Source organism: Diprion similis, chromosome 10 (genome assembly GCF_021155765.1).
Source record: "Diprion similis isolate iyDipSimi1 chromosome 10, iyDipSimi1.1, whole genome shotgun sequence".
NCBI lineage: Eukaryota > Metazoa > Arthropoda > Insecta > Hymenoptera > Diprionidae > Diprion > Diprion similis.
This window is the reverse complement of record NC_060114.1, coordinates 1,938,510-1,965,056: the sequence shown is the minus strand read 5'-3', so window position 1 is coordinate 1,965,056 and position 26,547 is coordinate 1,938,510. Positions and strand designations below refer to the sequence as shown.

Below are 26,547 nucleotides of genomic sequence, written 5' to 3'. Positions count from 1 at the left end.
ATAGAAAATAATTGAAATTATTCGTTACACTCTGACCTCTAATGTTATTTTTTTTCATCCGGTAACAAAACATTATATGAGGTCTCACGAGTACGGGGACAATTTTTTTTTTATTCGTATAAGCATTTTACGTACGACTGCCGAATAATAGAGAGAAATAGGATAATTGAAACTGATTCTTCGCTGTTCAGCAGCTTCCATAGCTCCAGGAGAAATCCAGCCAGATCTGGGAGATTTTCTAGATCTGGGGAAGAACCCCGCAGCCCATTTTCCGATATAGTTTTTTAGGCTTTCCAGCTGAACGACGGACTATCAAACGTTCGTATCAAGTTTATCGTGACTTTGAAAAAAAATCCCGCCAACTTAACGCCTAGATTTATTTAATTTATATCAAACCAACTATTGACTACCAAACGATTTCATTAGGCTACAATCACAACCAATCGACCACTAAACGATCGGTATAGTCGAAATTAAAAAAAGCTCAAGCTGCTCGGCCAACTTTACGTAGGTGTCTGAACCTGTAAGTTAGAATTCGTAGCACTGCTCTTGCTGTTGCAGGCAAAATCACTTTTCATAAGCAGCAAATATTTCTAGAAACTTTTGAACATGTGATTATTTTGCGGCTGCTGCTTGCTGCGCATGAGAAGGCACCTTTACCATCGTTTCTAGTGGTTGGCAACTTGGAGCGAATTTCCCGCTAATTTTACTGTAGTAGGTTGTAAAATTTTGTATACACATCGATGCAGTCTCTCGACTTTTAACAGTCGCGTGTTTTAACCATTATACTTTCTGCTTCCCTCCTGATTTGTGAGGTAGATTATGATCTTATTATTCGCTTCCCAGAGAGCAGAGTGTTCCGTTGTGTGGTGTTATTGTTAGGTTTACGACATTTGGATTGTTCGCTCGGTTCGCTCTTACATCAGCATGGATGAACCTGCGCGTAAGTGTTTCTTATTCAGCGAGCACCTTTGAATGTCAAGTCGTATTCCCTCAACAAACAATTGTCACTTACATTATTGGTTTGATGGATGTCTATAGACATCCTAAAACTTTGTCGTATGGTCGAATTTGATCTTCTTCCAGTAGAACCTCGTTATTGTCAATCTGCATGGGCATCGTCACATATTCCTTCGAAAACTTGGAAATGTCATGGAATACTGAAATTCAGGAATAGTCAGAGAAACGTCAGGCATTTCTTATGAAAGACGGGGAATCGTTTACTATATTTTTTTCAATCGAATACGTTCCACAATTTTTTTAAGCTTTAGATAAGTTATATCAAATACAAATTTTACCATTCTGAGATGGTTCTCTTCAAACTGAATATTCCTGAATATCACCTTACAAACGATTGTGCGCATCGGTTAGATAGGACTGAGTCACTGTTGAAGTTAATTTAAATCACCGAGTATGTATTATTTCTTTTTTTCAATTTGCTATGACCAATTCATCCAAATTGGTTAGGGAAATTTTAAAGATTTTTGTTCGCAAAACCTGAAAAATTCAGGGTATTCTGTGATGGAAATTTATTGGCCATCTCCGTCAGAGAGATGGTGTCACTGACGACAGCTGTCACAACTTGTCACATGGTAGCTTAGAGGCCTCTGCGACGTCATCGAATTATATGAGATCGAAGCTTGTAACGTTGACGTGACAATGCGTTTTTGGTAAATGCTATTTTTGAAAACACCAAATTCCGTCCACTAATAAATTTCTAACGAAACGAGTATTTACCATCTTGTTTCAATCGATTGTACTTAGTATTTTGTGTCTACCAGGTATTAGTCCTACTAATGGTGGGATTTTTTTCATCGAAACCTGAATCATACAGCTATTCCATCACATACAAATTCCATAATTATTTTAGTAACATAAGGGAACGAAGTTAAAATTAGTCGTGTTATTGTGACGATACATTGAAACAAAAATCAATATCTGTGTCTATATATAGAAGTCTATGTCAAAAAGACTTCTGAAAAAATTTCCAAAATATTAGAAAGTTTTGTACGAAATAACAGTTTTTCAAAAGAATTTATTGTTAAATTAGGAATTTCAAACTCACAATGACAAATGATGATACAGAATCATTGATTTGTTATCACAGCTCAAGTCTGGGAATCTGTTTAGATTTTGAAAAAACGATTGGCCATAGAACGAGAATAAAAACGCCAATCCATTAAAATGTAATCTACTTTCGTCAGTTTATAAATTATCGAAATAATTATTTCAAAACAAGTACTTTAGCTGTGTTATTACAAGTTGCAACTTGAAACGCCACTTTGGCTTCGTTATTTTTAATGTTTCTGTGAATCTTTAAAATTTGAATACATATAATGTATTCGCAGCGAAGAAGAACGTTAGCAATTATTTCCACTTTTATCAATAGGGTAGATGCGTATGCAGTCTGCCACTTTTACACACCTCTATTCTCAACTTATAATTTACTTATGTATGACCACAAAATATGAATTTACACCATAACGAATAGAATAACCAGGCAACATCCGTCCAATTTCACATCCTGTACTTGATAATTAAACCTTGCATAATGTAATTATGATAGTTTTCATAAAATCTGTCCAATTTCGCAGTAGTTGACCCAGTTCTTGGCCATCGTGAAGCCAGTAACCTGCTATCAAAGCTGGAATGGACGTAAAAATGTCAAAATTTATGATGGCATTGTTTGTTGCAAATTTTGTTATTAATTTTTTTTGTTTTGGACAACGTTTTATCCGTTGCTGATTACTCGACAGCTTCAGGTCCCATTAAACGTGGTTTACCTGAGATTCTGCGAGCAACATGGTTTTGGAGCGTTGCTCTTTTAACACCGTACTCTCGAGTAATTGCATGTAATCGTTTTTTGCCTTCTCGACATGCTGCCCAAATTTTTTTCCAAACTTTTCCCCCAAATCGTTATGGATTGTAGTACAGTGATTTTTACGTAGAATTAGCGATCTGGAAGTAATTACATTCATCAATGGCTTTGGAAACTACCAGGTGTAGAAATCTGTTCTTAGGAGGTAATATAATTTTATGCAATAGCTGTGGATTTCAAGAAGATTTTGCGAAGCAATATTATACTTTTTTTTATTACTAACATAATTGTGAATATTCTACTGTAGCCATCTACCAGAAATCGAGTATTTTGGTAAACCAATCCAATAATATGCCACAATTTGATAAATAAAGCATAGTTTCGATATTATTTTGGTCCAAAATGTTTAGTGGCTGACTGCTGAAGGTGGCTGGTTTACGTGTACATTTATCCTACAACGTGCATGAAAACAAACTCTGAAAATAATGAAATATGCGTAATTGATCCCAAATTTGAAAGAGTGAAAGTGTATAAAGAATAATAATGAAGCTTCATTTGTTATTTTTGCACTCAAACTATATAACCAGTTGATCGTCAGTGCAGAACTTGAAATTTTCCAGCTCCACAGACAGGACGAGCAAGGCGTCAGAAGATTGATAAAAAGGGTCGCTACTCTGCTTTGGAGAAACTGAAACAGTTGAAAGGGAGCAAGAACAAGTACCAGGTTGACGAGGTGGCCAATGTGTACGAAGAAGTCGATGAGAACGAGTACAGTAAAAAGGTTCACGAACGTCAAATCGAAGATTGGATTGTTGATGATGGTGAAAACAATGAATATTTTATTTGGAAAAAAGGATTTCTTGTTTATTAGCTTATCTATATCGTCATCCATTAGGTATCATTAACGGTTTGAGTCCAACATCCGCTTCAAATGCAGAATTTTTTTGTTTGTTTTTAAATGCAACACTTTTTTCTACGTAAGAATATGTGAAAAACCGCACTTTTGCGGTTCTTCAGTCTCAATATTTCTAGTCTCAATATTTTCTTCAGAATGCTTAAATACTTGTCAAACTTTTAGTCTATATATAATGTTTTTGTTTGCAATTATGTTCTTAGTTTTGGTAGTGAAAAACTGATTTTATTCTTGAAATTCAGATGGCAATGGATACATCGAGGATGGTAGAGAGATATTTGATGACGATTTGGACAGCGAGAGTATTCAACAAGTGTCACAGACGAAGGAATATGGACCTCGGAAAAAGAAGAGTAATTCAATCAAGGGAAAAGGAAATATTAGAAACATGCTCGTAGGGATGCCCTCCAAGAAAGAGACCCAGGTGAAGCTGGATGATGACGATATACTGAACGACCTTATGGCAGAGTTGAAAAATGGTAAAGAAGATGTGCAGCCGAAGAAAATTCGCGAACCAAATAAATTTTTAGTCAGGCCTCAAACTAAGTCAAGGTAAGTTAAATTGAAGCAAATTCTGCATAATTTATTCCATGACGTTCGTCAATTTTTACATAAATCGTGGGGTGAAAATATTAGCGCTTTTATACCGCATGTCCGTTTTCACCGAGAGGTAAATTGCTTTTGAAATTGTGTAAGCTACATCTTTTTTTCCTAAAATCTCCACGCATCTACTTGTAATGTATCACCCTACAATAACTTTAGGCTCATTCAAAATTTTTTCAAATCTCTTCAACACTCGTAGAGTCCCCAAAAATCTACGGAAATGTCCAAAAAATTCTTGAATATCTTTTAGCAATATCTCCCATCAACGCAAACCCCACAGAGCTTACATTTCACGTGTTTCATCATTTTTCTCACATGAAAAACTTAAAACTAAGATAAATTTTGGCGGCGCATGAGAAAAAGCGGTTTTCTACCTAAAAACAAGTTTTTGAGGTTGATTTTGAAAGGTTATCCAAAAATGAACAATATATTCGGAAATGTGCAGAGTTTTTCACGTAAGATACATATTTTATTTGCAATTGTTTTATGCCAGTAACGATACGAAAATAATTCGCATTTAAATCTCAGTCAGGTCAAAATGATAAACTTTGATGTGGCATTTCTAGCGAACGATAAGTCCTAGAAGGTGAAAACTTGGCAACGTTTTCAATCTTAGTACACACTAAAAGGGAACAAATTTTCAGAAAAATCAATTTTTTGACGTCCAGATCATTCGCTGATAATTGGTGGATTGGCTCATAAATCTATGGAAAAAATGAAAAAAAAAATATTCCATAGATTTATACATTATACACATTTTTAAGTTGATTGAAGAAATTTTGGTTCTGCAGAGCCAAAAGCGCATACCTATATTTTGAGATACGTTCTTTTGGCATTAGTAACGCAATATATTGAACATCAGCCGAGTTGCAATTATTACGACCTCGCAATTTATTTTGAGTGAACTCAAATCTATAGAAGTGGACTGTTTAAAATATTTTTCACGTTAAACTAGGACAAATGAGAAAAAAACAGTGCCACCCGAGTTGCAGAAGCCATTGCTTAATGTGGCCAGCGCCAGTCAGCAAATAGATGATAACAGCGAAGATGAACAGCTATTTGATATAGCTACAAGAAGTGAAAAGAGCGTGAAAGAGGAAAAGGACCTTAAATCCACATCAAAGTTCTGTTCATCATCCATCGGTATAAGTCAAACGATCGATGATGGCAGTGATATGGAAACACAAAATAACAGTTATAAAAGTTCAGAAGTTCCTTTGCCAACTGTAGAAAAGGCGAAACCTAGTCACACGCATCATGCAGTCGATAGCATGGAGGAGGACATCAACCGATATACCGACGATGTAAGCGCAATAAATCCTACCTCACAACCACGTTCTAGACGACTGAGATATACGTAAGGTTGAGTTTAGTAACGTCAGTAAATTCTGAAGGGGCCGATCTAGAACCAAACAAAATAGGCAAGATTTGGGATTTTGTTTTCACCTCAATGCTCAAATGAATCGAAATTCTGTAAACTGGCTTTTAATATAACAGCAATGAAATGTTAAAAAGAAATTTCTTGTAGCGATTGATAAGAAAGTGGTGGCTGTACAATATTTCTTAGTTGACGTCTTTTTTTAAAAGAGTATATAGTCGACCAATATCTCCGGGAATTCTTGACCTAGAAAAAAAAATCTAATTTTCTTCGATTATCCATGAAAACAGCTAGAGAAGTACGTAGAATCTTTTTGAAATATTGATTTTTTCAAAAATGGCGTGTTATTGATTAAAAAAAAAATCAAAATTTCAGGAAATAATCGTCGAAAAATTGTTTATAACGCAAGAACTACGCAATTTATTGACAAAATCCTACGTACTTCTCTAGAGAATCTAGAGATTGCTAAAGGTTTGTATCAGTCATGAGTCCATCCAGTTTGAAAAAAATGGTTTCGAAATAAACTCGTTTAAAATTGACCAAGCCAACTTGTGCTGTTTTGTACTTTTACAAAAACTTGGAAAAAACTCTAAAAACACCAAATAATCCGGAAAAAACACAGAAGAAAGTACAGAAAATCAATATCCAGCCATTATTCTCGAGCTTTTGAAATTTTTTCGATTGTGATGGGTTGGGCCAAGATTGTGCCAACTTCTGTATTTTCTTCTATGTTTTCTCGATTTTTTGGAAAAACACGTTACAACATAAGTCGGTAAAATCAAAGAATTTGCAAAATCTCAGATCTACTCGACTGGGTGTTGATTTTTTGTATTTTCTTCATGTTTTTCGGAATTTTTTGATATTATCGAGTTCTTTCCAAATTTTTGAAAAATAGGATACAGCACAATTTGGCACAAGTTTTGTGCAATCCGGCACAATCGAAAAAAATTACTAAATATCAGAAGTACCAAGATAATAATTGGATAAGCCAAGTTATTGTCAGTAATAATTCTTCCTATTGATTGCAATTAGAACAAAATATGTTAATTAAGCTTGATGCACACACTTTCGAATAAAGAAAACCCCAATCGAATTAAACGATTCCTTATCAACCTACAAATTCCCAACATTTGCCTACTTTTTAAACTATTTACGCATATATGCCCCATCAAATTGACCTATGTCAACTGACTATTATGATTTTTATTCACTGAACTACAGTTCATTCAAGGCAATATTTATTTTCGCCATACTGTATCTTCTGATACACATTAAGGAATGAAACTGAATCATGCGTCGGTAAATATATAAACTAAATTAAGTAATATAAATCACAGTAACTCAGGATTACAAACATAATTTCATTTGAATAAGTCAGTTCTGATCCTCAAATATTTCGTAACGATACTAAAAAATAGGCTCTTATAATCTTCGAGCAAAAGTTTACAGCCATAATTGAAAGATCCTCCAATTACCAATCACATGTTGTCGATGTCTTCGATTTTCCAAAATCTTGGGTTATACCCATGCGTTAATCCAAGAATGTGATTAAAATAGAATCATTATGATGGTACAATTTTTTTTTTTTTTTTCTTTTTTTTTTTCTTCTTCCATACATTTGTAATCTGGGTACTCAACTGTCTTCAATTACAATGAAATAAGAAATACATGTTTTATTCAGTTATCAAGTTTCGACTTTGAAGATTCGAATCAAGCGTTTACGGACACATTAAAGAAAACGGAAGCCTTACAGCCAGAATTGAAGGAAAAACACGTAAAGCCGACGGTTACGAATGAGGATATGCCGAGCGATATATGGGACGATGATTTTGGAGAACAAATAACAGAGATGGAAGTATCGGTTGATAAATCGAACCTTCCTTTACATGTCAATGAAACAGGTGAAAAAGTATTTAGATTCTATTGGTGGGATGCCTTCGAAGATCCTTACAAACAACCCGGTGTGGTTTACTTGTTTGGCAAAGTTTATATCGAGACAGCTAAGGCCTATGTTTCCTGCTGCATTGTGGTCAAGAATATCGACAGGAGGATCTACCTCTTACCGAGAGAACACGTGAGTATTTCTAACACATTCAATCTTCGCAATTAAGAGAGGGCCCTTTATTTTGTTAGTCATGTCTGTAAAATGTCACACCAATTACTTATGACAACGAATCACGTCGAAAACTGTGTTTTTTTTTTAGCATTTCAGTACCTTTAAATTGCATTTCCTCCCACAGTTTTCAATATAAAGAGCTGCTAATTTTTTCATATGTTCAAGAAAATTACCCAAACAATTAATCGGATTAGATTTTCGATATCATCATTTTATTTCATATAATATTATCACTTACTAAGGCTGGTCTCATAGGTATAAGCCCCCCTTGAAGCAGAGTAGCAAATATTTCGGCAGATTGCATGTGCACGGTTTACTTAAATTCAGTTCAATAATAACGATCTTGTGACCACTCTATTCTGTAAATGTCGGCTGGTTACAGAAAAATTCTCAACTGTTTGACGTCGTCATGAAAATAATTATTTCGCTTGCAAAACCTTGATGAAAATAAAATTTTGCAGAAAAACACTTGCTGGCGCTGAAGATATATATTAAAAAAAGGGACTTAATTTTCTAAAAATAAAACTTTTCTGTATACAAAGAATACATCAGTAACTTTTTTTTTCAACGATTAGAAGAGTCAAAAATTGAAAAATGAAAGTTCAATGGTAAAGCATGTTAAAATCCATGTATTTTTTGTAATCTGTCAGGCCCAAAGGCCTAAGCATTGGAAGATATTCATTAATACGGGCCACATAATATAGGTATTTGATTTCGCTGGCAACCCAGTTTGCAACAGTTTTTTTAATTTTGTTTTCCAATCAGACAAGAAGGAATAAATATGAAGCAAATAAATTCTTTATCCGGGAAGGTTTAACAGGTTCGCTGTGAATGAAAATTTAAATACCATTCCCCAAAGTTTCGGCGTAATAATTTGACCCACCATTCGAGTCATCGGCATCTGGTGAGAAGCTGTTGCAACTCGATAGCTGTTGTAACTTTACCGCTTCTTTTCTCTTCTCTGTGTATAAAATTGGACTGTTTCATTTGAGATAAAATATTCTAATCATGCTTGTATAAAGCATTAAGGCAGCGATCAATGAAAAGTCTCGTGTTTCTTTTTAGGTAAAACCTGAAGACAGTGCCGAGGGATCGGAAACAAAAGCAATTTCGATGATGGACGTTTACAAAGAGTTTAACGAATACGCAAACAAGAATGGCATCAAAAGTTTCCGTTCTTGTACAGTTACAAAGAGTTATGCATTTGAGAAAAAGGGTGTACCCAAAACATCGGAATACTTGGAAGTCAGATACCCAGCCAAAGATCCCGCTATTGATTCCAATTATAGTGGACCTACGATTGAACAAGTTTTTGGAACGTCTGTGAATGCTTTGGAGCTACTGCTGATTGAGCGAAAAATTAAAGGTCCTTGCTGGCTGGATGTCAAATGTCCATTGCCTGCCAATAGTCCGGTGACCTGGTGTAAAATGGAGGTAAATTAATACATAAAGCATCACATAAATTTCAGATCATTTCAATATATCCCAATTCGATGCAAAGTAAGTGAACATAATAATCGTGCATACATAAATAAGCACGGAAAAAGCATTAATTTTGGATTGATCGATAAAACCGAAACTTCAAAGATTTTTCTCAAAATTTAAGATGCGGCAAAGAATCTTTTTTACTTACACACGCTGCCACAACTTTTCCATACTCGGCCATATCAATTTTCAAAAATTTTTCAATTTTGCTCCACCTTGTACTTCGAAATTACATCTATAAATTTTCCGAAGCACGTTACTTTTTAGATACTTTTTTGTTACTTTATAGTCCCTCAAATATATGCAGCCACTTTTTTACAAGGCCTGTTATTTCCATAATTGATTTCTGTCGAAGCTCACTTCGATTTTAGGAAGAGAACTCTAAAAATGTCTGATCAATGAACGAATGTTTTCACTTTGATATTCTGGCAATAAAATTACATTGAACCCTTGTGATTTCAACTGTCGCCTTCTACCTAAATCGAAGAGCCGAATTGTACATTTCCTATAATACGAAGTAGCAAATATCTCTCTTTTACAGGTCAATTGTTTGAAGTCAGAAAACATATCGGTGTCTACGAATAAACATAGCACTCCGCCGCCTCCGTTGATTGTCGCAACCCTTAATGTGCGAATATCTTTCAATACAAAATCACAGCAGAACGAAATTGCCATGATAGGAGTTCTTCTGCACAACAAATATCATATCGACCAGCCATCGCCGAAGCCCCCGTTTGTACAGCATTTTTGTTGTAAGTTACTTTGATATTCCCATTAGTTTTTGCCGCTTGTCAATATAATTAAAGTTAAAAATTTCTCAAACAAAAGTGTTCGAAGATTAATGCTCAAATATTCTAATAAGAAAATTGGTTTATTCCAAATCGAAGTCATTACCAGACCAGAAGATGCTGGTTGGGTAACGTATTCGAAAGATTCTCTAATCAGAAGAACCCAAACGGAAGTAATTCACTGCGACAAAGAGCGAAACTTACTTGAAGAACTATTGAATAGACTGCATAAAGCAGATCCGGACTTGATAGTTGGATATGACTGCGGATTTCAGTTCGATGTTCTCATGCACAGAATGTTTAACTTGAGAATACCAAACTGGAGCAGAGTTGGAAGGTTGAAGCGCACTCTACCTCCTATGTACAAGGTAAAGAAATTTACATCCGTTACGAGATCTCTACTGAAAATATTGACTTTTTTTTATGTAATTGGATGCTTCTTATTGAAATTTTATATTATTACATTATAAACAGTTATTCATCAGTTGAAAGTTTACATCCATTATGAAATCTCTACAAAAATATTCACTTTCTGTAAGTAATTGGTTGATTCCTATTCGAATTTGATATTAACGAAATCATTTTTGCAGCAGTTTGATATAATCTCAGTATAGTGCACAGACTGCCGAAGTAGTTTATCTAATATTTATTTGAAATTCTGAAATTCAAAAAATCCTTTGCCCCTGTAAAATCTGTTGCAATCACGTGAAATCTTTTGAAATATTGTGACATCATTTGTAAACTTTGGAATCTCCGAATCCCCCATAAAATCTGTCAAATTTCATCGAAGTATTATAAAAACCTATAAAATCTCTGGAATTTTGTGAAATCATGTGAAATCTCATAGTCCTGAAGCCTGGTGTATACACAAATTATTGAGCGACGAATCATTCGTCTCTCATCTTATTTGTCTCAATCGGAAGTCGAAAAAGTGATCCTGAACTTTTTGACGGTACTGCAATTGTTCTTCATACAGACTCGAGTCGAAAAGTCGAAAAATAGTGGCAATATCATCAACCCAGACATCTGAGAGTTATTTGGGAACTCACAGCCCGCTAAAGCGGAATAGAAAACCTTAATCTAATATAAAAATACCACTGCTGATTTTAATATCTTGAAAATTGATGATTTCTGCTTTCACCAATCAATTGGCATTACAATTTTATGTAAGACAGAGTTGGTAATGTGAAATAACTAGAATCGCCAAGTAGCCACCAACCTTCAGGGAGTCAAAATTGCAAGGCACGATTTTATATATCTTATAGAAAACACTTAGTAAGGATAAAAACTAATTTTAAACATGAACGCAATATAACGGGAATTTCTTTTGCACAGGGCAAAGTTATGATAGGGCAAGTACTGAGTGGTCGATTGCTTTGCGACATCCAGACGTCAGCCAAAGAGTTGAATCTTAAAGTCAGGAGTTACGATTTGCAGTCACTTTGTACAAATGTAAGTAATTTTATATGGTGTCATGTCGTGATTGAAATGGGATAAAGAAACACTGACGTACAACTAAAAAAACTTTAGATCCAAACAACAATCAAACAAGGATATCGGTAACAGCTCAGCTATAGAATAATTTGTAACAATGAAGCTGTATTCTTGTGTTTTATATCAAATCTGCATCACAAAATGTTCACTTATCGCGCTAGTTAAAATTGCTTAACACTTACTCGTATTTCACCACAGAAACGACCTTCTCAGGTGAGCACTGCCTAGAACTTGAGTAATCTGAGCGAATGAACACAAAATAAATGAATCTTGCAATGTTTAATGAATTCACCAAACTAGTTCATAAATTTTGCGTCAACTTTTTTAAAAAACGCTTTTGCCCTGAATCATTCATTATCTGTTATGTTGAACAAGGTTCCATGCATTTATGACGCTAAGAATGTCACAGGCTTTAAAATTATAATTTTCAATGAAAATAGTTTTACCTTTTTCATGAATATTACCATTCTTCTCATGTTCAAATTACATTTTTGCTACAATTAGGCATAGTTATGGTCTAATATTTCTGGGCTAGGAGGTGCATTACTTCTTGATAATATCGTTAATTTTTAGATAATAGAAACTATCTATGATTATGTAAATTATAATTGTGCTTGACCATATTTCATCTGAGAACATTCAGCGAAAAAAACCTTCATATTGCATTCAGGTCCTGAAGGGGAAAGAAAAAGATTGCAGAGAAATTAAGCCAGATGAAACCGCAAAGTATTATGCCAATATTGAGAAACTAGTTGAACTGGTGAGACTTACAATGCTTGACGCATCACGCATTATCATGATAATGTTCGAACTCAACGTCATGCCTCTAGCACTACAGATTACTTGCATTGCTGGTATGGAAATCGATAAATACTTCTCGCCTTTAATGAACCTACGTAGATTTGATACTTGTGAATATTTCGACGTCGAATCACATGTAGTAGCCAAAAATTTGATGATTCTGATTTTGTGAAATTATGCACGACATTCTGATGCAACAAAAACTGTTCCGAATATTTCTGTGTTCACGTAAATTGAATCAAAAAGTGTGCTTCCTAAAATTTCCTAATCAACTCGCCAATATCATGATGTTTATGTAGGAAATATTCTTTCGAGAACTCTGACAGCTGGCCGAGCGGAGAGAAACGAATATCTTTTGCTACATGCTTTTTATGATAGAGGCTATATTACACCTGATAAACGGAACACAAAGGCAGATAAGAACAGCGCTCACAAGGGTGAGTATTCATGCATCTCTAGCAAAATTTTCTATCAAAAACATATGAAATTGGTATTCTTATCTTCAGATGAAAGTAGTTCTCGCAAAAAGAAAGCAGCTTACGCGGGTGGTTTGGTTTTGGAGCCGAAAAAAGGATTTTACGACACTTTGATTTTACTCATGGACTTCAATTCCTTGTATCCAAGTATCATACAAGAGTATAATATATGCTTTACCACCGTTCCTGGAGCTGCCTACAGCGACAGTACAGTGAGCATTGTTACTAATGTAAACTTAAAAGTCAAAATACGAGGAGGAGACCAAATTTCTGGAAGATGGTTTGAACAGTTATATAAAAACGCTATAATCCTGAGAAAAGGGGTTTGAAGGGTTGTTTTACCATCTTAAATTAAAATTAGCTCAGTATAAAACAATAAGCATCGAACACTTTCGACCAAATGTTCTTTGTTAGTCGACCAAGTCTTTGGTAACACGGGCGTGTTTTTGTTTTTCATAATGTTTATTTATTCTGGATGTAGGAACTTTCTATACCTGAAACATGTTTGGAGCCAGGAGTCATTCCAACAGAAATCCGTAAACTAGTCGAGAGCCGTGTCCAAGTTAAGAATCTTATGAAGGCACCCAATATTCCTCCAGAATTGCGAATGCAGTACAACATCAGGCAGTTGGCGCTTAAACTGACTGCCAATTCCATGTATGGATGCTTAGGAGCGACACATTGCCGATTTTATGCCAAGGGATTGGCAGCATTGGTCACAGGTACAAACGTAGAGATGCATTGTGATATGAGGCATTACATTAAAAAAAAAGTTACATTTCTGGTTAAAAAAATCATCTAAAATCACGTCATTCAAGAAACTCATCATTGTGTAGTTTAATGAAAATCAGGCATTTGCGTAAAAAATTTCACGCGTTTTTTCGTGATTTATTGATTTCAGCAAAAGGACGAGAAATCTTGATCAATACAAAAGATTTAGTGGAGAGATTGAACTATCAAGTTATCTATGGCGACACCGATTCAATTATGATTAATACAAACGTTCTAGATTATGAACAAGTGTTTGCAATCGGTAAACAAGTGAGTTGAGAAAAATAGACATATTTCTTTACCTTATTTGGTATATTTCTGAGTCTGAGGTTGCATAAAAATAAATTTTCCTCGATCGTTTTCTCAGATCAAACAGGAAGTGAACAAGCTTTACAAGAAAGTAGAATTGGACATCGACGGTGTGTTCAAGTATCTCTTGCTTTTGCAAAAGAAAAAGTACGCCGCAGTGACGATGACTAAACTACCCAATGGCCAGATAGAAACGACGCAGGAACACAAGGGTCTAGATATAGTCAGGAGAGATTGGTGCCAATTAGCCTGCGAAGTAGGAAGGTCTGTTCCTTTTTTTTTTTTTTTTTAGAATATAAGCAGCAACAATATCTCACAATCAGTGTTACTTTTCTGTGAGCGAATAGTTGTTTTGTTGCAGCTAAAAATCTATAAAATGTTATCGTTTAGGAATGTGCTGGACCAGTTGCTGTGTGAACAACCATTTGATACAAGACTAGAAAATATATTTGAGATCTTGCGAGTTGTGTCAAAATCGCTGAAGGAGGGTAATGTTCCGCTTTCTTCTCTTGTTATAACGAAACAGCTATCAAAGAATCCAAGTGATTATCCAGACAAAAAACAAGCTCACGTCACTGTTGCCTTGCGTCTAAATGAGAAAGGCGGACGTATGTGGAAGGCTGGCGATACAGTACCGTACATTATTTGCGAGGTGATTAATTATCAGTTGCATAATATCTGTGATAAGGGGATCAGAAAGGTTTGAAAGGGTAAAAATGGAATAAAATTCGAACACCGTTTGTAAACAAATTAATAAATTCGCATCAATTTTTTCGTTCGCATGTTTTTAAATAAATTTCTGTCAATTGGAATCACTAATTGTTGTAAAAAAAAATGTAATAATTAAGGATACTTCAAGACGATCGCGCGTCTCTCGTACCGTTTCATTCTTGTCGCGATTCGAGGTGAAGGAATTGGAATTCTTAATTGGCATCGAGCAAAAATGTTTGTCAAAGATTGTACGAACAGAATGTGTCAATGACAAGAATTGGACTGCTTTTTTGGAAGCTTCAAACCTTCTTGCTCTCCTTAATACGTCGTATAAATGAAAGATAGTTTTTTCATCTGTCTATTTCCCAAAAGGATGGTACAGATAAATCGGCCACTGAGAGAGCGTATCATGTTGACGAGTTGAAAAATAGCGAGACTTTGAAAGTAGACGTCAACTACTATTTACTCAGCCAGTTATTTCCAGTCATCATGCGAATTTGCGATCCAATCGATGGCATCGATGACGTTTTGCTGTCAGAGCATTTAGGTTTGTTTTATGTGAAATAATTTGGCACTTTTTGACATAACACTATATAAATAAAGATCATTTTTGCAGGTTTGGAGGGGATCTATAAGCCAAAGCAGCACTTTGAGCATGAGGAGGCATTGCCGGTGCTGGATGATGACAAATTCAAATATTGTGACCACTTGAAATTCACATGCCAAAACGAAATGTGTCGAACAGAAATAACTATGGATGGGGCTTTTACAAAGACTGTAATGTCTGCTTATTCGTAGATGAATTATTAAGGATGTATGGAGTGTACAGTTAGCCTGAAAATATGTCGACACAAAAATTTACGGCTAAACAACGATTACGAAAAGCGTAACTAAACCTCATCAACTTAAATACGATGAAGAGTCCCTGCCGTCTCGAAAAAATGTTTGATACACTGAATTTCAATAATAATTAGACCTTGTTATTAAGAACGTCAGAAGATCACGTTATTCTACCAATTCGTTTTACCGGAAAATCCACATAGTTTTTCCAATTTTAATGAACGATACTTACGTTATTCGTGAATCCGTTTCTAATCACCTAAAACAGATTTTTTTCTTCAGCTCGCTGGTATGTGAAAAAAAAAAGATCAAGTATACAATCGTTATGAATTACAGATGATAAACTAGTAATTTAGTAATAAACACATCATTGTTACGCAAAATCTATACCATACGATCGATGGAGAATTCATTCAAGAATAAAATAAGCTATTCATAATCAAAATCAACGAGCAATGTGGTTTTTCGGTGAATAATTATAGAATAACGCTATTCCTCTGAAACTGTCAATGTAACCAGCTATTTATATTCAAAATTTAATGATTCAACAAAATTTTTTGTCTTCGGGACTTTTTCATTTATATATGAGTCAACTAGAGTCAACTTCAGTGCTACTATGTAAATCCGTGTTTCATCACGCTTTTGTTGAATGATTTTTCGACCCAACTGTACGTCACATACATCCTTAACCGAACCCTCGAAGCTGTTATTACAATTAGAATATTCACCTTGTTCTTAGCCCACTGGTTTCATGCCAGTGTTATCGAAATGCTCGAACACAGATTGCTCCATGGCTCCGTGGCGGTACTTGCCAACTATTCAAAACCGGCTTCAACTAGCCATCCGGGCTGCGATCAACAGGTATTACGAGGGCTGGATGGAGTGTGAAGATCCAGCATGTTTTAACAAGACTCGAAGAGTTCCTCAACAAATCTTCGGGATTCACCCAGTCTGTGATTTGTGTCAAAAGTGTGTCATGTACAGAATTGTGAGTTGATTGATGATGTGTAGCTAAAGAATTAGCGTGTATCTTAAGTTAGGGAATTTCGGTGCTTTTAGTCGTAAACATTTGTTATAAGATTGAACCTCTAGCTAAAAGCTAGCTTCGACATTTTTTTTTTGCAAATAATTTTTTTCGAAACAACTAAGCATTCGAAGTATGACGTATAACGGTCCCGAAGATGTCAGCGATCCGGGAAATATCCTTGAGTTTCACTTGTTCTTTGACAATTTGTTCCTTTTGATTTTATTTACTTTTGTCTAATCTTTGATTGTGCATATTTCAAAAGATTCGACGACGTTCGATTTTGTCCGGCAAACTCAGCTTGTTTTGGAATTATTGCAGTCGCTTAGGCCTAAAATTTTTCTGCTATTGCATGTGATAATTTCTTCTTTAAGCCTCAAATTAGCTTTGAAAAATCTCAAGTGTTCACTAAATTTTCAACGCAAACCTAGCATTCGAAAAGAGTTCGTAAAAATTTTGCATTTTTTTTTTTTCGTCACTGTCGAGTAAAATCGTCAATGTAATTTTATAGGCTTTCGTGTCCAAATAAACCAAATATTTCAGTCTCAGTTTCCTCAAATACTTCAGAATACGAAAAAAAACGTTACTTTCTCGAATATTTTATGCCATTGGCACCAGAATTCATTTTTCAGTGATCTTGATTTTAATTCTGTATTCTATACCAGTTTTGGATAAACGGCAATTTAGTTTATCTTACTGTAAAGTTGAAACCACTGCACAGAGCTTTTCATAATTCACGCATGAAACTATTTTCAGATTCGTACTCTTTCTTTTTTCAGTACACCGAAACCCAATTGTACAACCAGATCACTTATTACCACCACATACTAGACATCAACAAAGCAACGTACAAACGTAAGAACAAATTGAATTATCTATTTTTAAGGCACACATTTTTCATTCCTCATTACTCTGATTGAGAGACTATATCTACAATCCGACCCCTCAATAAGACCTTTCCCAATAAGCCCGCTTCCCCAGTTTCTCACTTGCAGCGTTCTCCTACTCGAGAGGCAGGTCTTATTGAGAGGTAACCGCAAAGAAACAGAGAGAATAAAAAACTATTGGTGTGGCTTGCGAAGAGGGCAAAGTGAGGGTACTCCATTTCTTAGAAAAACCCCTTCCCTGGAGGGTCTGGGAGGACTTATAGAGATGGTCTGACTGTACGTGCATGAGTACAGGTCTAAAAAAAATCGTCAATTTTTGGAATCTATATCTGGGCAATCAGATATTCAATTCGATTAGGCTTAATTTCGTTCAAAAGTATATGAAGCGAGCATTGTTTACATTTTGAACATTTTTTCATTGGAACCAATCGATAGGAAGTATTCTTATTTACAATAACACAAACCATTTTACTTCGAAAGAGAGTATATTCTTGGGTAGTTTGTGCTTTTTTTCATGATCTGATTTTTTTCTTTGACAAAATTGAAGTTGAAATTTGTTTTTAGATCTAAAATTTACGACTTTTTCATTTAATTGACAAGAAAAAAAATCAAGACAATTGAAAAAAATGGGATCATGTGGTGAAATTGAAAGTAAATCTGTTGAGTCGGACTTGAAATATCGAATGCATCGCAAAATATGTCACTGAGCAAAATGGTTGACGTTATTGTCAATAACAAGGCTTTCTATTGATTTTAATGAAAATCATATGTGTAAAAAAAAGATTACAAAACAGCTCTATCCCGTACGATAGGGTTAAGGAAGCCCTTTTTCTAAGTCCTATAATGATTTGCCATCTGGTGGCTGAATTTGACACTATCGAAAGAAAGAACAAAAATCGTCTAGGTTAGGTTATAAGTTCATTTGCCGCTGAAAATAGTACTGACATATTTATTAAAAGTATTGGTCAGCCACAATATTTAATCATGAAGTTCAGCATAAGCGAAATTTTTGTGCATTTGGGACTTTCCTTCACAAACCGAACACCTTTCTGACCGACAAATTTTTGATTTAGCTGAATTTTTGTTTTTACTGGTTCTATATCTAAAAATAGAGATATACGTATTTGAGGATATTTTTATCATATATTTTGGAAAACAGTGGGGATCGAAAATTTGAGAATCTGGTGATTTTCGGGTTGTAGACTCATTTTCCAAAAATTCATAACTCCGGTTCTATTTGAGCTAGAAAGTTCCATTTTTCATTTTAAAGCTGAAGGAATGAATTTTAATAAAAACATAGTTTCGTTGAAAATGATTAATAAATTCATATTGTTATAAGCAATTAAAATGTTGAAATCGATTTTTAACAATTGCCCCCACTTCGTAGCACGTTCTTGGTATAATCATCGTATTTTACATCAAATTTTCTATTAAAAACGCATTTTTTATTGATTGAGAAATTATTATTACTATTTGAAAAACATTAATTCATCTAGCGCGGCACGTCACATCGGCGCGCGCGTTCCATTGCACGCCTCATTTTCTTGCTTCATATCGTTTTTATCTGTAATATAAATGATTGTTGTATATTTTTAATTAAGTAATATTATTTATTAGCAAATAAGACATTATAAAAACATTTAACGAAAAAATAAAGAAACAAAAAATATTATTGTAGCAAATAAAAATCTAATTTATTAAAATTTCAATACACTCAGTTACATAATAAGTACCTCGTTCTGCTTTGCACCGTACAGTATGTACATTTATTCTTAATATATATAGTATTTTTCATTAAAAAATTTAAAACTTTAAAACTTTTAGAGTATCATTGTATGATTCCAATTTCTCCTCAAAATATGGATAATACTATATATATTAAGAATAAATGTAAATATTGTACGATGGAATGCCGAACGAGTTACTTGTTGAGTAATAATAAAGTATTGAAATTTTTATAAATTAATTTTTTATTTGCCACAATAATATTTTTTATTTATTCATTTTTTACGTTCAATTTTTTATAAAACCTCATCTGCTAATAAATAATGTTGTTTAATTAAAAATATAGAATAATCATTTATATTAGAGATAAAAACGATGCGAGGCAAGAAAATGAGGCGTACAATGGAACCCGCGCGCCGCGATAGATAAATTACTAATTGTAAGATCTCTCTACAAGGTGGGGGCAATTGTTAAAAATCCATTTCAAGATTTCAATTGCTTATAACAATATGAATTTGTTAATAATTTTCGATGAAACTATTTTTTCATTAAAATACGTTCTCTTAGCTTTATGAAAAAAAGAACTTTCTAGCTCAAATAAAACCGAAGTTATGAATTTTTGAAAATGAGTCCACAAGCCAAATATCACCAGATTCTCAAATTTTCGATCACCTCTATTTTCCAAAAAATGTCACAAAAGTAAATCCTCAAATATGTATCTTTTTTTCGATATAGAACCCGTAAAAAAAAATTCAGCCAAATCAAAAATGTGTCGGTCAATTTTCATCCAAATTTGTCCGGTTTGTAAAGGATAGTCTCATTTAGATTGGATTTCATGGATTGTTCACCAACAGTAGAAACTTTGTGAAGGGTAAAAAATTGGTGAATGGTGGTCACGTATTAAACGTATATATAAATATCGAAGTCCACGTGTCTCAAAAGCGAAAAAGGGCTTAACAGTCCCAGTCTATAGCCAATTATGAACAAAAGCTCTCCAATACAGTTTCATTTGGCGCAGAAATAAAGAAATGACACGGATTTTACGGAATCGCAATGGAAAATTCGCTCTTTTTTGCGTTTGAGACACGTGGGTTTCGATATTTGGAAATTGTATACCTCAACGTCGAATTTGACCCGACCAGCTTTCAAGAGTTCTTCAGCCTCCACAAAGTTTTCATTGTTGGTGAACAATCCACAAATTCACAAATTTCTCCTATATGTAACTTCATGGTGAAATAATGAGTTTCAACAATGCTTTGAATAATCATAATGTCAGTAATATTTTCTCCTGCAAATCAACGTTAGTATAGAGATCAGTGACGTATGACCGACCCTCGACGATTTGTTTTCTTTTTTCAATATCGTCAAAGACAGCCACCAGTTGACGAATGGTCACAGTTGTTTTACCAATAATAGAATGAAGTTTTATCAAAATCAATAAGCACCTTGGGTTGGGATTCTTGGTAGTTTGCGAACTGGAGAGAAAAATTATTACGAAATATTTCCTTTTTCTAGATTTAGGATCACAGCTGTCCGCTGATGTACGGCATGCTTACAACATACTTAGGGAATTCGTCGAAAAGCAATTGCGAAGCAGTGCTTATTCGATTGTAAATCTGACGCAGCTGTTCTCATATCTTGATTCCAACTGGACAAAGGTAAAGGTGTTGCACGATCAAAATAGTTTATCATTTATTTGTGGTTCTTACGATTATTTGGAAAAAATTGATTACACCACATTTGATTTCAGTGTAAATGTTATGTCTGCTCATGAATATGCAAGCCTCTTGTGAATTGTCAGTTCGTTTAAAACAATTATTGCAGAACTGTACGTTGTTTATCTTATAGTTTGCATATGCTACTTTTTTTATTAAACAAAAAATACTTCTTGGATGCTTTGCCAAAAACGATCATTTTTACACATTAATTTATGCGGTTTCAGTTGGTCTCTGAAATGTATCTCACTTTCAACTCTAAATCTTTTTCTAATTTACTATAAAAATGAGTAACTATATGTACAAATAAAATTTCAATACCGTCAGCCCGAGATACTTAACCCTATATTGTTCTCTTCACACTTTTGATATGAAAGACACTTCGAAAATGTTTCATTTAGCAGTATAAAACTGCGTGAAATCCTCGAATATTGGATATCATTTTGACAATATCATAGAAATTTTTTAGATGTTTGCACTAATGTGATAATATCTGGTCCATTATTACTTGCGAACAATACAGAGCTTGTGAATTATTCCGGTTTCATTCATGCCCGCTATTGCTATATCTGTGTAATTAGAGGTGTGATAGGAAGTTACCATCAAGTTGGGAATGTTTTTTTCATACTATTGTACGAATACTTCCATGAATACACGCTACAGAAAAAAACTACTGATTAATGAAACATTAATAATATGCATAAAATATAAACTTTGTTGATTTTTTCAATAATTTTAAAATTAACGATACGCACCAGCTTTATTTGATAAACATTAAACAGCGAGTTTACTTATCATTGGTAACAATAAAAAGATATAAAGTAAGTTTCACAACTAGTATAAATCGCATTGATGCTTCCATAATTTTATTTACTTGTCATTGAAGAAATTTGCTGGTGTATCTACATAGTTGTAATTCAGAATTTAATTTCAAAATGAGATAGTTTTTTCCTGTATTTCCGCAGAATCAAATTATCTCTGTAATGTGGATTAAATTTTTTTATATTTACTTTTAGGATAGCAGAATCATCAGCAAGGGGAACGATATTCATTAAAACTGTGTACTCGTACTTCTTCAGTTGCCCCAAATACGTATTACAATAACTGTGAAAAATAATATATTGAACAGTTGCAAAGAGGCGAAAAAAACATGTCAAGTGCCTGTTTCTCTTTGTACAAGAGTGATTTAGTAATTCTTTTAACTGAAATATCGAATAAAAAACAGATGTTTATCGAAAACCGACCGAAGAAAAAAAATCAAATAATCTAATATCTCGGTCTGCTTTATTTCAACCCGTCTTATGTTACCATTGAATTTGTTGGTTCTGTCCTGTTCTCATACTGAGCAGTACTGTACCCCTTGATTCAGGTGTGTTCTTACATACAATCGTGTTTAGTTTGAATGCAGAAATATGATGAAATGATGTATGTTATTTTAGAATATGTTATATCACTGGCCGTGACACATAAATTTCTATCGAATCCACCGTGTAGTTCAAAGCAAGATAATTGTGATAAGAAAAAGCTTCTGAAAAGCTTCTTATGTAGTAATTTTGCAGTCCTATTGCCGAATTTTACAAGTAGCTGAAAGGTCAAAGGATAGTACAAAATATACGAATCAATATCATAAATTTGTGATACTATATTCGATTTGAACTCCAAATTCTATTTTAGCTAATTGTATCTCAGAACATTTGACAATGAGACACCTATGAGAAAAGAGTGAGTTGTTAAATTATTCTTGTAAATAATATTATAACGATAAACTGGTGAATTTTTACATGCGAAGACAAAACGAATATCTTTTAAATAATAAATGCTACCTTTTGATAATAAATATGAATTTTTATTATAACCCTTCATAGCAGAAGGGAATAATCTCGACCAAGGCTTATCTGTGAGTTCTGTGACTCCGACGATGGAAGTGACTCTTCACTTAGTCAGATTCTGTTGTTCAGTTTGAGGCCGCTGGGTTGCGGTGTTCGAGAGATAATCTGTGCGGCAGAGACAAAAATAGTCGCGGCGCATGCGCATCATACTCTAACCATATCCAATAACATGGACTAAGTGAAGAAAACTGAAATTAACTCTTCAATAACTTTACGTTCGTATCATGCTTGATGTACTTTCGCATAATACGTGTATTGCTGTTGAAAATGTGTCTCACATTATTTGATAGAGATCGCTGCTTGCCACTTTTTGAGTCGTTCATTAGTCGTCGGTACTTTGAAAACAGAGTGTTTCACTTTCAAGTTTTTGTAGCCTGTTTTGGACTTTGGTAGAACGCAGGGTTTTATTATGGATTCAAACCATTAAGTACACAACAATTGAAGAAAACTACGATGGTTGATCAATTTTTTACGGCTCGCGTCGTAAATCTTGGGCTGGAAACGATTTACGGAAAAAAGAAACTACGCATTGTTCGGTTGAATCCAACGAATCACACTCACATATCCCACACCAACAACGTGCTTGCCTGTGTGTAACATACATTTACCGTATCAAATGTAATTTGTTTTTTTTTAGATATCTACAAATTACCAATGTAGTTAGTAATTTCGATGTAATGTAATTAATTACACAAAGTAATTAGTGGTGCTCAACACTGCCCCTAACCGATGGCTGCTGTGTATTCGTTTGCCTATCAGCTCGGCTTAACGGGATTTTGTAACCGGTCTTATCTTGCAAACGGGACTTCAAATACCACATGTTCTTTAAATTAATTTACTCAGCTCAACCCCCTATATTACTCCTATCATTTTATGCAGTACTTACCATAGTTCTGGAACAACCTGTAGTAAACTACCTATTATAGTGTTCGGTCATACGAGTCGCCGAGTATTCTGCTGTTGAACTATCCGAAAATGATGCAGCTGGTGTATAAAGGTAAGAGCATGGCGTATTCCTATTCAAAATTTGGGTGATGCCTACCTGAAAAGAAAGTCTACACCCGAAATAAATTTTTTGGGGACAAAAAAAAGGCGGTTGCCCTACATCAATTCCGGGAGTTTTGATTTTTGGCAGGGTCATTGCGTTCGAGATCATGAATGATTCCTTGAGTTTTTGACCTTGACGAGTTCGCGTTCGCGTCGCCATCTTGGAAAAATGGCGGCCAAAACTGTTGTTTTCGCAATATCACCTTTCCAGTTGGTCCTACTACGAAAACAACAGTACGAAACAGTAGGGTAACGATTGCTTGTATCGGACAAGGCAACGAATCTCCAATGGTCTGCTTTAAGAGTACGGGACATAAAATACTGACCCATGTGTGGTACAACCAGAAAAAGACCGACAAAATTGAAGAAAGGCTGCGAATTGTCGGAGCTGCGGCTGCCATCGTCTTGGAAGACATACGATCGCAGGTTTATGAAACAGATAAATATGCTCCTTCGGATGACTTTATGCGAGACGTGGATACCGTAGTTTCCGAATTCTTACGTGTCTTTTTTTTGAAGGTGTAATTTAAAAAAAAACAAGCGCGGTCCCCTGGAAAAGTGGAATGTTAAATGCAAAGCTTTATTGCATGCTGTTATATCTGCTGTAAGGCCCCGTTCATTTTTGTCACCATTACTGATCAGAATCGGAGCATTTTTATAGAAAAAATTTGGTTCTAAAAATCTAATCAACGTTTTATCGGCATTAGGATTTTCAACATCATACAGCGAGACAGCTTTGTTTGAAACATCCTGTATTATGCGTCCACAACTTGAAATCAAGCAGGATTCATTCTCTCAGTTTGTTTTTGACAATGCTGACTTTAATATAAACACTCGATGGATCTAATACTTTTCATGCCATGGGTGGTATCCAATATGTGACCCCGTATACTGCTATTTCCAAAGATCAGAATATTTTACGTCTTACTCGAATGCCATCAGCAAAGGTTGTAGGCAAGTATGGATTCGTTCCGATTAAATGTTTTCAAAAATTAAAAGACTCCGGGTTGAAAAATATTCCTATTGAAGACATCGAGAGTATTCATCCTCGTTCCAAAGAAATACTGCCATAAGCTTCTGATTTTATTTGGCTGTACGGAAAATGGTTGAACGCACCGTCTGTAACTGGATGGAATAGTTTCATGGGGTAGGCAACAGTTGACCAATTATATGCAAAGTCGAAAATATTGTGTCTTCCATTCATAAATGCGCCACCCAGTCACTACGACACCGTTGATACATCTCTCCTCGCCGCTGCTGAAAAATGTAAGGCACTGAATCAGCGGACCTGTTTTGTGACGTTCGGTGAGCTACTTTACATGAAAGTTTGCGAAATTATTGCAATTGGAAACCCGAAATCTGATTTGAGTATTGTGATTGTTAGGCTTGGAGGATTTCACCTCTTAATGTCCTTTTTAGGGTCTATTGGGTACATAATCTCTGGCAGTGGACTGAAGGATCTATTCAACACCATTTACGCAGAAAACATTGTTGAAAAAATGATATCGGGGCATGCATATTCTCGGGCAGTCCGAGCTCATATTTTATGTCATTTGGCTTTGGTGAAAGTAATTTGTCACCCACCTAAAAATATAATGTCTGCAGTATCATTTCCGGCTTCAAGCTCAAAGGTCATCAACTTCCGCCTCCTAATAGTCGATTACACCGTCATTAATTTTCAGTAGAAATACAGGTTTATAATCAGTCATTCATATGCTCTGCATTCATATGCAAAAGAATTACATTGTATGCAGAGCGTCCTCACGTGAGTTATTGCCCCCACGAATATCATTGTGTCGTACTCCCACTATTTTCCCCGGTATATAAAAACTTCGCCACAAGCCGCCTGATATCACATTCACTCTGCAAGCTGAACGATCTACACGCAATGGCTGAACTGCAAGAATTGGTAAATATACCATACAGTGCCGTCAGCGTTGATTGCATCCTCACCAATGCATTTTTTACAGACAAACTTACTCGATGAGCCACCCACCGCATCGAACAACTCATTTCTCGGAGACTTTGGTTTGAGTCAACTGCTTCCCGAATGGGATGTATTACCGGAGAACGAGCAGAAGACTGGTATTCCTGAATCGATCAAACTACTGACCGATACATATTCCTGTTCTCTCAACAACGACGCCGGCAACGGCGAGGTAACCGTCCAAATTAAAATCTACAATACCAAGGATATTCTACGAACTGGTAAGACTGACTGGTGGCGAACCGCTCTGTCCAACATGCAGTTCACAACCAACCGAAGCTCTCCCGAATATCAGCTTTTGGGTGACCTGACTGCGAAAGTCATCTTCCGAATCCGCAAACTCCCCGGCAGCAAACCTGAACGCAAACGCCGAACCACTCAAAAAAACAAATTCAAACCTTATTGATAATCGTGTATTAAGTGAATAAAAAAACGTTGTTAAAATATGATCTTTTTTATTCATAATGTCGTATATAGCTAGTAAGAATAAAAAATAAAAAGAACTAGGACTAGGCCTAGGGACAAAGATAAGCAATAGGGTGGTAGGAGGCGAACAGAATATATATGGCGGCAGAGCCGGTGACTGATTAAATTCACGTCCGTGTCTGGTTCATTTATTTGACCCGTTAAGATCCTACATTGGCGACGAGGTGAAACAAAAAAAAAAAAAAAAAAAAACAATAAGACGACAAGAAAGGTTTTAATACGGAAAAAGAAGAAAGTTTAATACGAAAAAAGAGAAAAAAAAAAAGGAGAACGCGTGTTTGCAA

The 26,547-nt window shown here is 35.0% G+C and overlaps 1 protein-coding gene across 2 annotated transcripts; it reads left to right on the top strand.

The window, feature by feature from the left end:
- Positions 1-712: 712 nt before the first annotated feature.
- Positions 713-22,676, top strand: LOC124411588 (DNA polymerase alpha catalytic subunit). 2 transcript variants are annotated; one of them, XM_046890801.1, is made up of 22 exons: positions 714-943; positions 3,439-3,639; positions 3,974-4,283; positions 5,290-5,638; positions 7,394-7,786; positions 8,894-9,262; positions 9,855-10,065; positions 10,201-10,469; positions 11,437-11,553; positions 12,266-12,449; positions 12,696-12,833; positions 12,903-13,084; positions 13,354-13,594; positions 13,774-13,913; positions 14,011-14,216; positions 14,343-14,604; positions 15,036-15,210; positions 15,280-15,440; positions 16,243-16,491; positions 17,307-17,382; positions 20,655-20,797; positions 21,871-22,676. In XM_046890801.1, exons 1-22 carry the CDS (start codon positions 928-930, stop codon positions 21,907-21,909), a joined length of 4,431 nt encoding a protein of 1,476 aa, XP_046746757.1. In that variant the 5' UTR covers positions 714-927; the 3' UTR covers positions 21,910-22,676. The 2 variants fall into 2 exon arrangements, with proteins under 2 accessions (XP_046746756.1, XP_046746757.1); XM_046890800.1 differs by having other exon boundaries at positions 713-943; positions 12,696-13,084.
- Positions 22,677-26,547: the final 3,871 nt, after the last annotated feature.

Coding starts and splice junctions, on each gene's coding strand:
- LOC124411588 (XM_046890800.1), top strand. Junction 13,085..13,353: donor CTGCCTACAGCGACAGTACA/GTGAGCATTGTT, acceptor TTCTGGATGTAG/GAACTTTCTATACCTGAAAC. Junction 16,492..17,306: donor AGTGTGTCATGTACAGAATT/GTGAGTTGATTG, acceptor TTCTTTTTTCAG/TACACCGAAACCCAATTGTA.